The sequence below is a fragment of the Nicotiana sylvestris genome, chromosome 7 (assembly GCF_000393655.2).
Source record: "Nicotiana sylvestris chromosome 7, ASM39365v2, whole genome shotgun sequence".
Lineage (NCBI taxonomy): Eukaryota > Viridiplantae > Streptophyta > Magnoliopsida > Solanales > Solanaceae > Nicotiana > Nicotiana sylvestris.
In genome coordinates this window covers 84,814,716-84,827,771 of record NC_091063.1, presented here as the reverse complement: position 1 = coordinate 84,827,771, position 13,056 = coordinate 84,814,716, and the positions used below count along the sequence as shown (strand labels likewise).

The window sequence follows — 13,056 nt, the reverse complement described above, 5'->3', positions numbered from 1 at the left end:
AAGCAACAAAAGGTCCACTCGGGTCTCCAGACCCCTAATAGTCACCACACACGACCGGTATACACGGTCCACAACTATGTATCGCCCACCGGAGTAGATACACGAACAGATGAAACAAGAGACTCACGAACCATATCCAAATAACGAGAAAAATATTATGACACAAATGAAAAAGTGGAACCAGGATCAAATAATACAGAGGCATCTCTGTGGTAGACTGAGACAATACCTATAATCACCGCATCTAAAGCAATAGCATCTGGTCTGGCTGTGAGTGCATAGAAACGGGCCTGACCACCACCTGATCGGCCTTCCCCCCCCCCCCTCTAGGGTGACCCCTAGCTGACTGACCCACACCCCTAGCTGCCTGAGCGGGTGCTGAAGTAACTAGAGCTGAAAACTAGGGCTAACTCCTCTGCTGAGACGGACCCTCAAGAAGACGAGGACACTGCCTCCTCATATGTCCAAACTCTCCATACTCGTAACAACTCCTTGGTGTAGGGAACGGGGACTAAAGGGAACCCCTAACATTGAAATGACCAGTAGAAGGACCTGGCATGGAAGAACCCTGAACTGATGGAGCACGGGACGAACTCCGAGCTAGTAGGGCACCGAGTGATGAATGGCCCTGATGTGAGCTGTGAGAACCATAGCCCGATGACGCCCCAAGATGAACTGGGCGAGCTGACTGAGCATGTCTGAATGGATGGCCTCTATCGTGTTGAAACTGACGTCTCGAAGAGCACCACCAAAGCTACCAGATCCCCGAGGCCTCTTGGATCCCTCTCATCTCGCTCCTGGTGATGAACTGACTCAATCTTGTGAGCAATATCAACAACCTCCTCAAAAGTAGCACCTGACACCTTCTCCTTGGTCATAAGAATCCGAAACTGATATGTGAGGCCATCAACGAACCTCCTGATCCTCTCTCTATCCATAGGAATCAACCAAACAACATGGCAATATAACTTCGAGAATCTTATCTCATACTGCATCACAGTCATATCTCCCTAGTGCAACTGCTCGAACTACCTGCGCAGCTTCTCCCTGCGAGATTGTGGCACATACTTCTCCAAAAAGAGAACAGAGAACTGCTACCAGGTAAGGGGTGCTACATCAACAGGCCTACATCTCTCATAAACCTCCCATCAAGTAAAGGCAGCTCCGAAAAACTGAAAGGTAGTAAATGAAACCCTACTAGTATCTAGAATATCCGCTATATAAAGAATCCTCTGACACTTGTCCAAGAAACCCTAAGCATCCTCGCCTTTTATACCACTGAAATTCAGAGGTTGAAGCCTACCAAACCTCTTCAATCAATGCTGCTCGTCGTCAGGCATGACTGGTACTACAAAATCCTGAGTTGGCACAACCGGCTGGGCTGGAGATGCCGACGGTGTCTGAAGTCCCTACACAACCTGCTCAGGTGTGCAAGCAGATGTGGCCATAGTAACTGAGACTGCCTGAGCCAAGCCAGTGCACACTGATAGAATCTGAGCTAGGGCCTCCTGAAGGCCTGGAATCACAATAGGCATAGTCGGTGTCGGAGCTGGTGTTGTTGGAGCATCCACAAATGGGGCATGATCATGAACTGGGCGGCTCGTGGATATGCAGGTGCTGCCCTAGCTGCTGTGCAGGCTACACCCCTACCACGGCCTCGATCGCGTCCTCGGCCTCTAGTGGCCCCAACTGGTGGTACTGGTGGTCGTCCGTCCTGACCAATAGCATATATCCTCACCATCTATGAGAGAATAGAATAACAAAAGTTTAGTACTATAATCAATAGATTCTCACGACATGAATTTCAAGAATATGAAGTTTTTCCTAAAGGTTCTGCAGCCTCCCGAGGATCAGTACAGACGTCTCTGCAACGATCTGCTAGACTCTACTAAACTGGCTCATGACACGTGAGACCTATGTAGCTTAGGCTGTGATACTAACTTATCATGACCCCAAATACCCCGGTCGTGATAGCGCCTATCACAGTATTAGGCAAACCAATTCAACATTTACCACATCGAATTCTTTTTATAATTTCACTTTTCTAAAACAGATTAAGTCTCAAATCTCTCATATGTAATATATATATCAACAAAAAAAATATGCGGAAGACAGTACGAAAATACACTAACACAGCCCGAATTCGGTGTCATTAATCATGAGCCTCTAAGTACAACCAAACACTGTCTAATAATACAAAATGAGTCTGAAATACAAAATACTAAGATAGTAAAGAGGAAGGTAGGGTTGTGAACGCCGTGCAGCTACCTTGCAATCTTCGGATAAGACTCTAAGAGTGCTGGAAGCTCTCACTCTGATGCTCGGGCACCTGGATCTGCACACAAGGTGCAGAGAGTAACGTGAGTATGCGAACTCAGTAAGTAACTAAAATAAAGTCTGAATGCAGTGATGAGCATTTAAAATCATATAAGAAATCTCAACAGAAATATCAAGTAAAAATTTGCAGTTCAATAGCCAGTTATTTCGCAAAACGCCCATTTCAATTAAAAGTTCTTTGAAAACATTTATTCAACATTTTGCAATAGAGGCTCAGTATAAAAAGAAGAGTAAACGCAGCAAAATGTCATAAACAAGCCCCTCGGGCAAGGTATCACTCACAAATATAGCCTCTCGAGCAAATCTCTAGGTTACTCGTGACTCGGATCTCGTCAATTAGTAGTCACACTCAGCACTCCGGCTCAATAGATATCTCATAATAATAACAATAATAATAACCGATGCGACGTGCAGCTCGACCCATAGTTTATAGTCGACTACGCTCACTGGTGATATCCAGACTCCGGATGGGCTCCTACAGCCCATGTGTCATATTGCTGCGGCACGCAACCGATCCAATATATATTGATGCGGCGTGTAGCCCGATCCATATGTATATCGTTGCAGCGTGCATCCCGATTCATATATATAATATTGATGCGGCGTGCAGCCCGATCCATAACATTTATATATATAATCCTCACCATTAGGTCATCAACCTCTCTCAGTCATTAACCTCACAGCCACTCGGGCATATCGGTGAAAATCAAGGAAACACGGCCCAAACAATTTTCATGTATTAAGAAGTAGGGTAATGGAACCGGATTAAATAGTAACAGGTAAAACATGACTAAGGATATGCTTTCAAATCAAAACAATGTGAGGAAAGTAGTAAAATACCCCTAAGGGTCTAAAAAGTTCGGCACAAAGGCCCCAAACATGGCATTCAGCCCAAGTTAACAAACCAATTTCTAAAACACATGGATATCATATACAATATATCAAAACATGCAACCATACAGTCGGTACAGGATGGACCAAGTCACAATCCCTATGGATGCACGCCCACACGCCTGTCACCTAGCATGTGCGTCACCTCATTTATCAAAATAGTACAGAATTTTGGGGTTTCATACACTCATGTCTAGATTTACAATGGTTACATACCTTAAACCGGATGAAATACTACTCCGCGACACGCTTGCTTCTCGATTCGGCCTCAACTCACGTCGAATCTATACAAAATTAGAATCATAATGTCAATATATACTAAGGGAACTAGGCCCATGTGAAAATAATCAAATCATAACAAAAAATCCCGAAATTGTTCCAACTCGACCCCTGGGCCCACGTCTCAGAATTCGATAAAAATCACATTAATAGAATCTTTATCCTCCCACAAGCTTATTCATACCAAAAGCATCCAAATCGGACCTCAAATCTCCACTACGAAGCTCTCCAATTACAAGCCCTAATCCCTCAATTTTATTCCTTAATTTCCACTAATTCCATGATTAAACAATGGAAAAATGGTCATAAACACAAGTAGTGAAGCTTAGGTGGCTTACCCAACTGATAACCTTCGATTTCCCTTGAAAAATCACTGCCCTAGCTCACTTCTTGTCTTCAAAACTGGAGAACTTAGCAAAAATCTGCGAAGGAAACCTTATATACTTTCTGACCCAGGGATTCTGCACCTGTGGTCCTTTTCCCGCTTCTGCGATACCACTTATGTGGTCAAACCAACCACTTTTGTGGTTTTCACTTAAGTTACTGGAACCGCACTTGCGCCTCACTTTCCGCACCTGTGACTTCTGGACTTTTTGCTCATGGCCGCATCTGCGGCTTCTCTTACGTGTTGGCCCAAGTTCAGGTGAAGTTTTGAAGAATAACAAATGAACTCAGTCATGGACCAGGTTCATCATGTGAGGTATAGTATTTATCAACCTAGACATGTGAGATACACGTGAAGGAGATAAGTCTCAGTAATCAAGCAGCAATATCTCCTGAACTGATCGAAAAGGTTGCATATGGATTAGGAGAGAAAGTCTCCTTATGGGAAGAGGACACTATCATGCAATCCGGATAAATGATAGGGTTGGAGTTTGTATTGAACAAGGACTCAACTTCGATGGAATATTAGCAATTGAGTCTCAATCAAACTCTGATTACTAACTCATTAAATAATAGTGACTATTCTCTTTTATAGGTGTTGCACATACGCAGAAGTTAAACGTGAATAGGGAGCAAAATAGCAACGCTTTTTGCAAGCAGTTCGTGTGTAATTCAAATGTGCAAACCTGAAACTACTTGAATGAGATAGAAGAACCAGTTCTGTTATGTTTATTCTTATTCTAGTTCAATTGTAGTAGGTGATTTAAAGTTGTACATTTTCAGCTTTCATAGAAGCATTTGTAATATGTACTTTGAGTATTCAAGTTATAGACTAACTTAAAGGTGTCGCAACAGTTGAGGCTGTGTGCTACACAAATCACCCCCTCTTGTGTGGTATTGACATTTAGAACATCAATTGGTATCAGAGCAGGTTATCTTTGAAGAGGCTAACACCTTAGGAAAAGATCAACATGAGTGCACCACCTGGGAACTGGGAAGGGCAATCCACTGCCAGGTCTCCACTGTTCAATGGACAGTACTACTCTTGGTGGAAGAACATGATGAAGGATCACATCATAGGAGAAGACTATGAATTCTGGGACATAGTCACTAATGGTCCTTTGGCAACTACAATGAAAAAAGAGGAAGGAGTGGTTGTGCCAAAGACAAGGGCTGACTGCACTGCTGAAAACCTAAAAAAGTGGGAGAAAAATGCTAAGGCCAAGAAATGGCTTGTGTGTGGACTAGGTCCAAATGAGTACAATAGGATCCAAAGTTGTACTACTTCCAAGGAGATATGGAAAACTTTGCAAGTGGCTCATGAAGGAATACCTCAAGTGAAAAGATCCAGAGGAACACTGCTATATTCTCAATATGAGAATTTTACTATGGAGGAACAAGAAACTATCCAAGAGATGTATACTAGGTTCACTACACTGACAAATGAACTTAAGTCCCTTGGAAGGATTATTCTTGAAGAAAACAAGGTTGAGAAAATCCTAACAAGGGTTCTGCCAGTCTCATGGAAAAGCAAAATCACGACCATTCAGGAATCCAAGAATATTGCTACTCTCAGACTGGATGAATTGATTGGAAATCTTATTGCTTATGAACTGAGAAGGCAAACCATGAAGATGGATACACCCAAGAAGGAGAGAAGCCTAGCTCTCAGAATTGCTGAAGGTTCAGATCTGGAAGATGATGAGATGTTTATGATCACTAGAGAATTCAAAATGTACCTGATGAGAGGAAAGGGTTCTTCAAGAGGTACAACCTTCAACAAGTCAAGAGATACTGAGAAACAGACCAATGAGGGTTGCTACAAGTGTGGTAAGACTGATCACATGATCAATAACTGCCCTCAATGGGAAATTGAGTGGAAGAAAGAAAGGGCTGAACGAAGGAACAGGAAGAAGGAACAGGTTCAACCAAAAAGGAACAAAGGCTCAACCAAGGCTATGGTTGCTGCTTGGGGAGAAACTTTAGATGAAGATTCGGAAGATGAAGCAGAAGAAGAGCAAGCACTGATGGCCATTGGAGAATCAGATGATGAACAAGAGGTAAGAATCCTTCATCTCAAAAATAAGATTAAATTTTTGTCTAAAGAAAAGTTGGCTGAGCTACTACTAGACTTCATTGATAAGTCTGAGATAATTAACAATGAGAAATAAGTTCTATCTAGGGAATGTGTGATCCTAAAAGCAAAATGCAAAAGTCTAGAGTCTAGGGCTAATGAGAGTGATAACACAAATGCTGAGTTGAAGAACCAGGATCTTGAACTTGATAACAGTATCCTAGAACTTAGGTCTGAAAACTTAAAACTGAAACCACGAACAGGAAAGAAGAAAGCTGATCACACATATCTCACTCTAGAAGAAAACTTGGGAAAAATGAAAGATGAATTGTATAAGAAAGATGAATCATCAAAGTCCTGAAGGAAGATCTAGGAAAGGTGAAACATGAACTAAACAGAACTTGCAAGTGGAACAAGGCTTCTGATGCACTCTCTTTGCTTCAAGAGCATCACAGTAGCAACAAAAGAGGACGTGGCTATGGGACTCAAGCTCCAAAATGGGACTCTAGAAGCAAGTACCTCACTCTTCCTGAAAATAAAATCTGCACACACTGTGGCAAGGCTGGCCATTACAAAAATGAATGTAATGCAAAAGAAAAGGCCAGTCAAAAGAATAAAGTCTTTGTTCAAGAGAAAAACAAGCTGCCTGGGTGGGCAAGAAGGAATCTGATTCATCCTTTTGCCTATAGAAAGGGACCCAGACTAGTTTGGGTTCCTAAGACTAACCCCTAATTTCTTTTTGCAGGTCCAAGTGAAAGGGATGAGCCAAATATGGTATATGGATAGTGGCTGCTCAAAATATATGACTGGGAACAAGGACCAGTTCCTTTCACTTGAGGACTTAAAAGGAGGTAATGTCTCCTTTGGTAATGGAAAGAAAGGTGAGATCATTGGAGTTGGAAAGGTAGGCAAAACAGATTCTCATTCCATAGAGAATGTCTACCTGATAGATGGCTTGAAATATAGCCTAATAAGTGTGTCACAATTGTGTGGCAGAGGTAATCTTGTAGCTTTTACCTCTACCAAATGCTTTGTGATTAACCTTACCACTGACAAGATTGTTTTGCAGGGAAAGAGAGTTAACAATATTTACATTGTAGATTTGTCTACTCTCTCAGAAAATGAACTCACTTGCTTAAGTGTGTTGGTTAATGATCCTCTCCTGTGGCACAAAAGACTTCGTCATGCAAGTCTAAATCAGCTAAACAAATTAGTCTCTAAAGACTTGGTGATAGGGTTACCTAATATCAAGTTCAAGGAAGATAAAGTTTGTGAGGAATGTGCAAGGGGGAAGCAGGTAAGATCATCCTTCAAAAACAAGAAAATGGTAAGTAAAACCAAGTCGTTGGAACTGGTCTATATGGATCTATGTGGTCCAATGAGAACCATGAGCAGAGCTGGAAAGAAATATGTAATGGTGCTTGTCGATGATTATTCTAGATTTACCTGGGTTCTATTTCTAACCTCCAAAGATGAAGCTTTCGACATGTTTATTGCATTTGTTAGAAAAACTCAAAAACAATTAGGAAATTAACTTGCATCCATTAGGTCTGATCATGGAACTGAATTTGAAAATTCCAAGTTTGCTGAATTTTGTGATGAAAATGGTATAAATCATAATTTCTCTACCCCTAGGACCCCTCAACAAAATAGAGTAGTTGAAAGGAAGAATAGAACTCTGGAGGACATGGCTAGAACCATGTTGCTTTCTAGTAAATTGCCCCACAGCTTCTGGGTAGAGGCCGTAAACACTGCATGTTACATAATCAATAGATGCACGACCAGACCTCTAGTAGAGAAGACTCCCTATGAGTTACTTAAACGGAGAAAACCAAACATATCTCATCTTAGGGCATTTGGTTGCAAGTGCTATGTGCACAATAATGGAAAAGACTCCCTAGGTAAGTTTGATCCTAGAAGTGATGAGGGAGTATTCTTGGGATATTTTTCACATAGCAAAGCATATAAAGTGTTTAATAAAAGAACTTTGTGTGTAGAAGAAAGTGTACATGTAGTATTTGATGAAACTAACATTATTTCTGAGAGACAGGAACATGAAGATGAAACCATTGGATTGGTAAAGGAATTGACTGAATCCCCAGCACAAGTCAAAGTGGCATCAAAAGAAGGAACAGGTGATGGAACAGGTTGTTCAAATCAGGGCAACCTGACAGGGGGAACTAATCAAGGAGAAATTGAATCAAACCCCCTAGAGGAACTTGTTCATGAACCTGTTCCTCAGCAACAGAATATAGGAGAGACATCTAGCAGAAACCAGTTGGTTGTGAAACCTCACAAGTATCAAAGTTCTCATCCCATTGAGAATATTATTACAGATCCAACATCTGGAGTCAAAACTAGATCACGGCTAAAGAATCTGTGTGCTTTTGATGCTTTCCTACCTCTTATTGAACCTAAAAATGTTGTTGAGGCTTTGTAGGATGCAGATTGGGTGAATGCAATGCAAGATGAACTCAACCAATTTGAAAGAAGTCAAGTTTGGCATCTAGTTCCAAGATCCAAGAGATCAGTCATTGGTACAAAATGGGTCTTCAGAAACAAACTTGATGAAGATGGAACAGCTACAAGAAACAAATCAAGACTAGTGGTACAAGGATACAGCCAAGAAGAGGGCATAGACTATGATGAGACATTTGCTCCAGTTGCAAGACTAGAGGCAATCAGACTCCTCATAGCCTTTGCAGCACATATGGAATTCACTTTTCATCAGATGGATGTCAAAAGTGCCTTTCTGAATGGCTACCTAAAGGAAGAAGTGTTTGTGAAACAACCTCCAGAGTTTGAGAGCAAGGAATGTCCTGAGCATGTGTACAAGTTAGACAAGGCTCTCTATGGGCTCAAGTAGGCCCCAAGAGCTTGGTATAAACGACTATCCAAATTCCTACTGGAGCATGGTTACAAAAAAGGTAAAATTGACAGTACCTTATTTTTAAGGGAAAAAGGTAAAGATCTCCTTGTTGTGCAAATATATGTGGATGACATCATATTTGGGGAAACCTCTAATAGGCTGAGTAAGGATTTTCCAAAGCTAATGGGCAATGAGTTTGAAATGAGCATGATGGGTGAGCTTAACTTCTTTTTAGGCTTGCAGATCAAACAAAGTCCAAATGGAATCATGATCCATCAGCAGAAGTATACAAAAGAGCCAATCAAAAAGTTTAAAATGGAGGAATCTAAAGAAATAGACACACCTATTGCAACTGCCACCAAATTAGATATTGATGAACCTAGTTCATCAGTCGATCAAAAGTTGTATAGGGGTATGATTGGTTCACTTTTGTATCTTACTGCAAGCAGACCTGACATTGTTTTTCAGTGTAGGGCTTTGTGCTCATTTTCAGGCAAATCCAAAAGAGTCTCACTTGACTGTTGTAAAGAGGATACTGAGATATCTGAAAGGCACCACAGATCTGTGTCTCTGGTATCCTAAAGGTAGTAATTTTGATCTAGTTGGATAAGCTGATGTTGATTATGCAGGTTTCTTAGTGGACAGGAAAGGCACCTCAGGTATGGCACATTTCCTTGGTTCATGTATTGTGTCATGGGCTACCAAAAAGAAAAATTATGTGTCCTTATCTACTGCTGAAGCTGAGTATGTTGTTGCCGCTTCCTGTTGTGCTCAATTGCTATGGATCAAACAACAGCTGGTAGATTTTGGAATTGAAGTGGGATGTATTCCAATATTCTGTGATAACACTAGTTCTATAAGTATGACAAAGATCCTTGTTCATCATAAGAGGATTAAGCACATAGATGTTAGACACCACTTCTTAAGAGATAACTATGAGAAAGGATCGATTTCAATAGAATTCTGTACTACTGATTAACAATTAGCCGACATCTTCACTAAAGCACTGAGTAGAGAAAACTTTGAGAGGAACAGGTTGGAGTTAGGGATGATTAAGATCACCTAATAGGTCTAGTTCAGAATGCATAATGAAAATATATATATTGGTTAGGAGTTCTAACTTTGTGTAAATATCTAGATCAATTCTTACTCAGTTTCATACTTTAATTAGTATACTCCTGTGACATGTGTATGACTCACTGATCTCTTACAAAGTTTCTTATATTTGAGGTATGTTCAAGAGAGTTCTATATAAAGAACCTGGTTCATCAGTATGTGTTCATATGAAAAGCTCAGGTATGTTTTTTATACTCTGCACAAGTAGAAAGATTATTTTTCCAATCATGAGCAGAAGTCCTACATTCATCAAATTCCCAGAAATTCTATCTGTTGAGCATTGAACCAGTTTCGTTCCCCTAGAACTCTAAAAATCGGGATTTTGCCTAAAATCTAGCGATGCCTAATAATCAGTAAGAGACTAGAATTACATCTTGATTAGACTTCTAATTGACCTCTGAAAAAGTTGTCGTTCCTGCATTTAAGTCTAATCATTTTTAAATACACGTCATACCTCTTCTCTATTAGCCCATAACCGTCAAAACTCTTCTCAAGTTCTGATCGCCCTTCTTCTCTCCAAAATTCCCAAATTTTTCTTAAGAAACAATCCACCATGACTAACCCCCAAGATAATCCTGGCACTCCCCCACTAGTATCCCCTTCGAATACATCCTCATCTACACCGCCTAGTGAAACCCCAAAACCTAGGTTTCGTAGGCAGAAAATGTTGGCCAGAAAAACTGTAGCTTCTGGAGCTCTAAGAAAAGTTCTAAAAGAGAAATTGAAGGCTAGCTAGAGGAAGGAAAGTCCTACTCAAGAATCTGACTCAAGCTCTAAGTCTGAAGCTTTTATTTCTGCCGGCGAAGGAGAAGAACATGGGTCTTCTGACGCTGCCAAAATTCAAGAAACCCCTGGTGAGGTAAGTTCTTGTGTGGTACTCTCTACTGTGGTTGAAAATGTAGAAAATAGGTTTGTCTTGGTTGGTCCTATCAAAGATGTAAAGGGGAATGAATCTAGTAGAAGTGGAGGTAAAAGGAAAGAAAAAAAGAGAGAGGGAGCAAGTGGTGATGAGAGGGAAAATGGGAAAGAAAAAGTTCTGGCTATCTGTGGAGGTGTTGAAGAAGGTGGCAACAAATCAGGGGAAAGTGGTTCTGGGGAGGCGGCTGAAGGGCTTGTGCATCTAAGCAAGCAACAAGATGAACCTGGTTCATCTGTTGAGGAAACACTCGTTGATCTTCTAAAGAGGGTTAGGGCCAGTTATGATCCAAAGAAGCGTAAAGCTTCCACACAAAAGGCTCCAACTGCTTCCAAGCCAACAAAGAAAAGCAAAATGTCATCCCTAAAACCTATTGTACCTTCAGTACCTAAGGGAAGAGTCACTAGAAGCAGGGTCAGACAAAGTGAAGCTGAGTTACAGAAAGCTCTAGAAGAAAGCAAAAAGAAAAAGAAGGAGAAGGGAAAAGCAAAGGCTGTGGAGAGTTCTGATGTTGTAGAAGAAGAAGAAGAGGAGATGGAACTGGTCTATCAAGAAAGGGGAACAACTGTAGAGGTTCCTACACCCAAACCAAAAAGGGACAAGGCTTCTTCCAAGAAGTCTTCCTCTGAACCTATATCTGATTAACCCTCTTTAGACAAAAGAACCAGATCTGTAATGAAAGGTAAGCAGGTAAAAATTACTGAGGAAGAAGAAGAAGAGGAATCTGAAAAGGAACAAGATAGGTTTGCCATCTTTGGCAGAAGAAAAATTTTGAAAGGAAAACTGTTGAGAGACCTGGATGAGCCGGGAATGAGAAGACTGGTGGATGCCCTAGCTGCACAAGGTTGGAAGGAAATGGTCCTTGAAATGCATGGGAGGCTGGCTAGGAAAGAATTGATTGAGTTTATGGCCAATGCCACAGTGAAGAATGGAGTAGTCACCAGTATAATGAAAGGAGTAAGGGTATAGTTTGATGCACTCAAATTGGGTAAGATTCTAGATATACCTAGTGAGGGGTATGATGATTATACAAGGAAAAGGTGGCCATGTCTAGATTCTCTCCCTACTGCTCTTTAAATCACTAGGAATTTTTGTGATGCCGCAACTGCTGAAGATGTGCCTGAAGCTAGGTTTGTGCAGAAAAGTGAGATGAGGCCTGAGCACAATGTCTTGTTTGAATTTGTTAACAAGTGCCTATTGCCCAGACAGGAGAGAAGGCACACTGTCAACTACATGGACCTGGTTCTTATGGAGTGCCTTGTGAGAGGAATACAGATCAATTGGTCTGCCTTTATTGTCAAATTATTGGACAGGGTCATAAATGGCTCCAAGGCTCATGCCACCCCATATGGGTTCATATTGACTACTGTTTTGGATAGGCTGAATGTGCCTTTGAAGAAATGGGAGATGGCATCAAGCAAGGAACACTTTGGCGTCAAGACTCTTCTGGCTTGTGACTATCCAGTCAATGCCACCCCAGTTGAACCTGGTTCATCCCTGAAGACACCTGTGAATAGCAAGGTTAGGGATTTGGTTCAAGAGTGTAGATCTAAGGATGCTGAAACTGCTCGGCTCCAGGCTCGTGTAGCTGAACTGGAAACTGAAAGAGATGGCCTTAGAACTGAGCTAGAAAAAGAAAAGGAGAAGAGTGATGGGATGCTTCAGAATATGCTCAACCTTCTCCAAACCCAACCCTCTAGTTCCTCCAAGCCTTAGGATGTCCAGTTGTTGTCTTCTGAACCAAACTAGTACCCCTAGTGACCCAGATTAGGGACTTTTTCGTTTTTTTGCTCATGCTTTGGAAGTTTTTCTTTCTTTTTGTGGTTTGTTGGTAGAAACATATCTTATCAATGACAGCTGCTGTTTCTCTTGTTCTATGAAGATTTTGCTCTTAATAGTTTGAATATGTTTGTTGATTATTGATGATTTCATCCATGTTTTCACTTGCAGTTGCCCAAGTGGCCATGAGTAATTACTAAAATCTGGGATTCACAATGCATGCAACTTTTCGATGATGCCAAAAGGGGAAAGAGATATTGTGCTTTACTCTTTATTCTGAATAATGTGATATTTATAACCTAATTAAATCTAGTCCTTGATGATAAGTTAAAATTCTAAGTTAATGTGTTGATGGTCCAGCTGAGTTCCTACAGGTTCTTTGATTAGTAAAAGCACAGAGTTTATCATCAT

General features: G+C 41.1%; 1 protein-coding gene across 1 annotated transcript; it reads left to right on the top strand.

Moving 5' to 3' along the window:
* Positions 1 to 4,862: 4,862 nt before the first annotated feature.
* Positions 4,863 to 11,511, top strand: LOC138873389 (uncharacterized). Its single transcript, XM_070151856.1, has 11 exons — positions 4,863 to 5,721; positions 5,878 to 5,951; positions 6,329 to 6,619; positions 6,711 to 6,869; positions 7,035 to 7,193; positions 8,016 to 8,346; positions 8,413 to 8,642; positions 9,078 to 9,246; positions 9,308 to 9,418; positions 9,464 to 9,633; positions 10,687 to 11,511. The coding sequence occupies exons 1-11, from the start codon at positions 4,863 to 4,865 to the stop codon at positions 11,509 to 11,511; spliced, it is 3,378 nt and encodes a 1,125-aa protein (XP_070007957.1).
* The last annotated feature ends 1,545 nt before the right edge of the window (positions 11,512 to 13,056 follow it).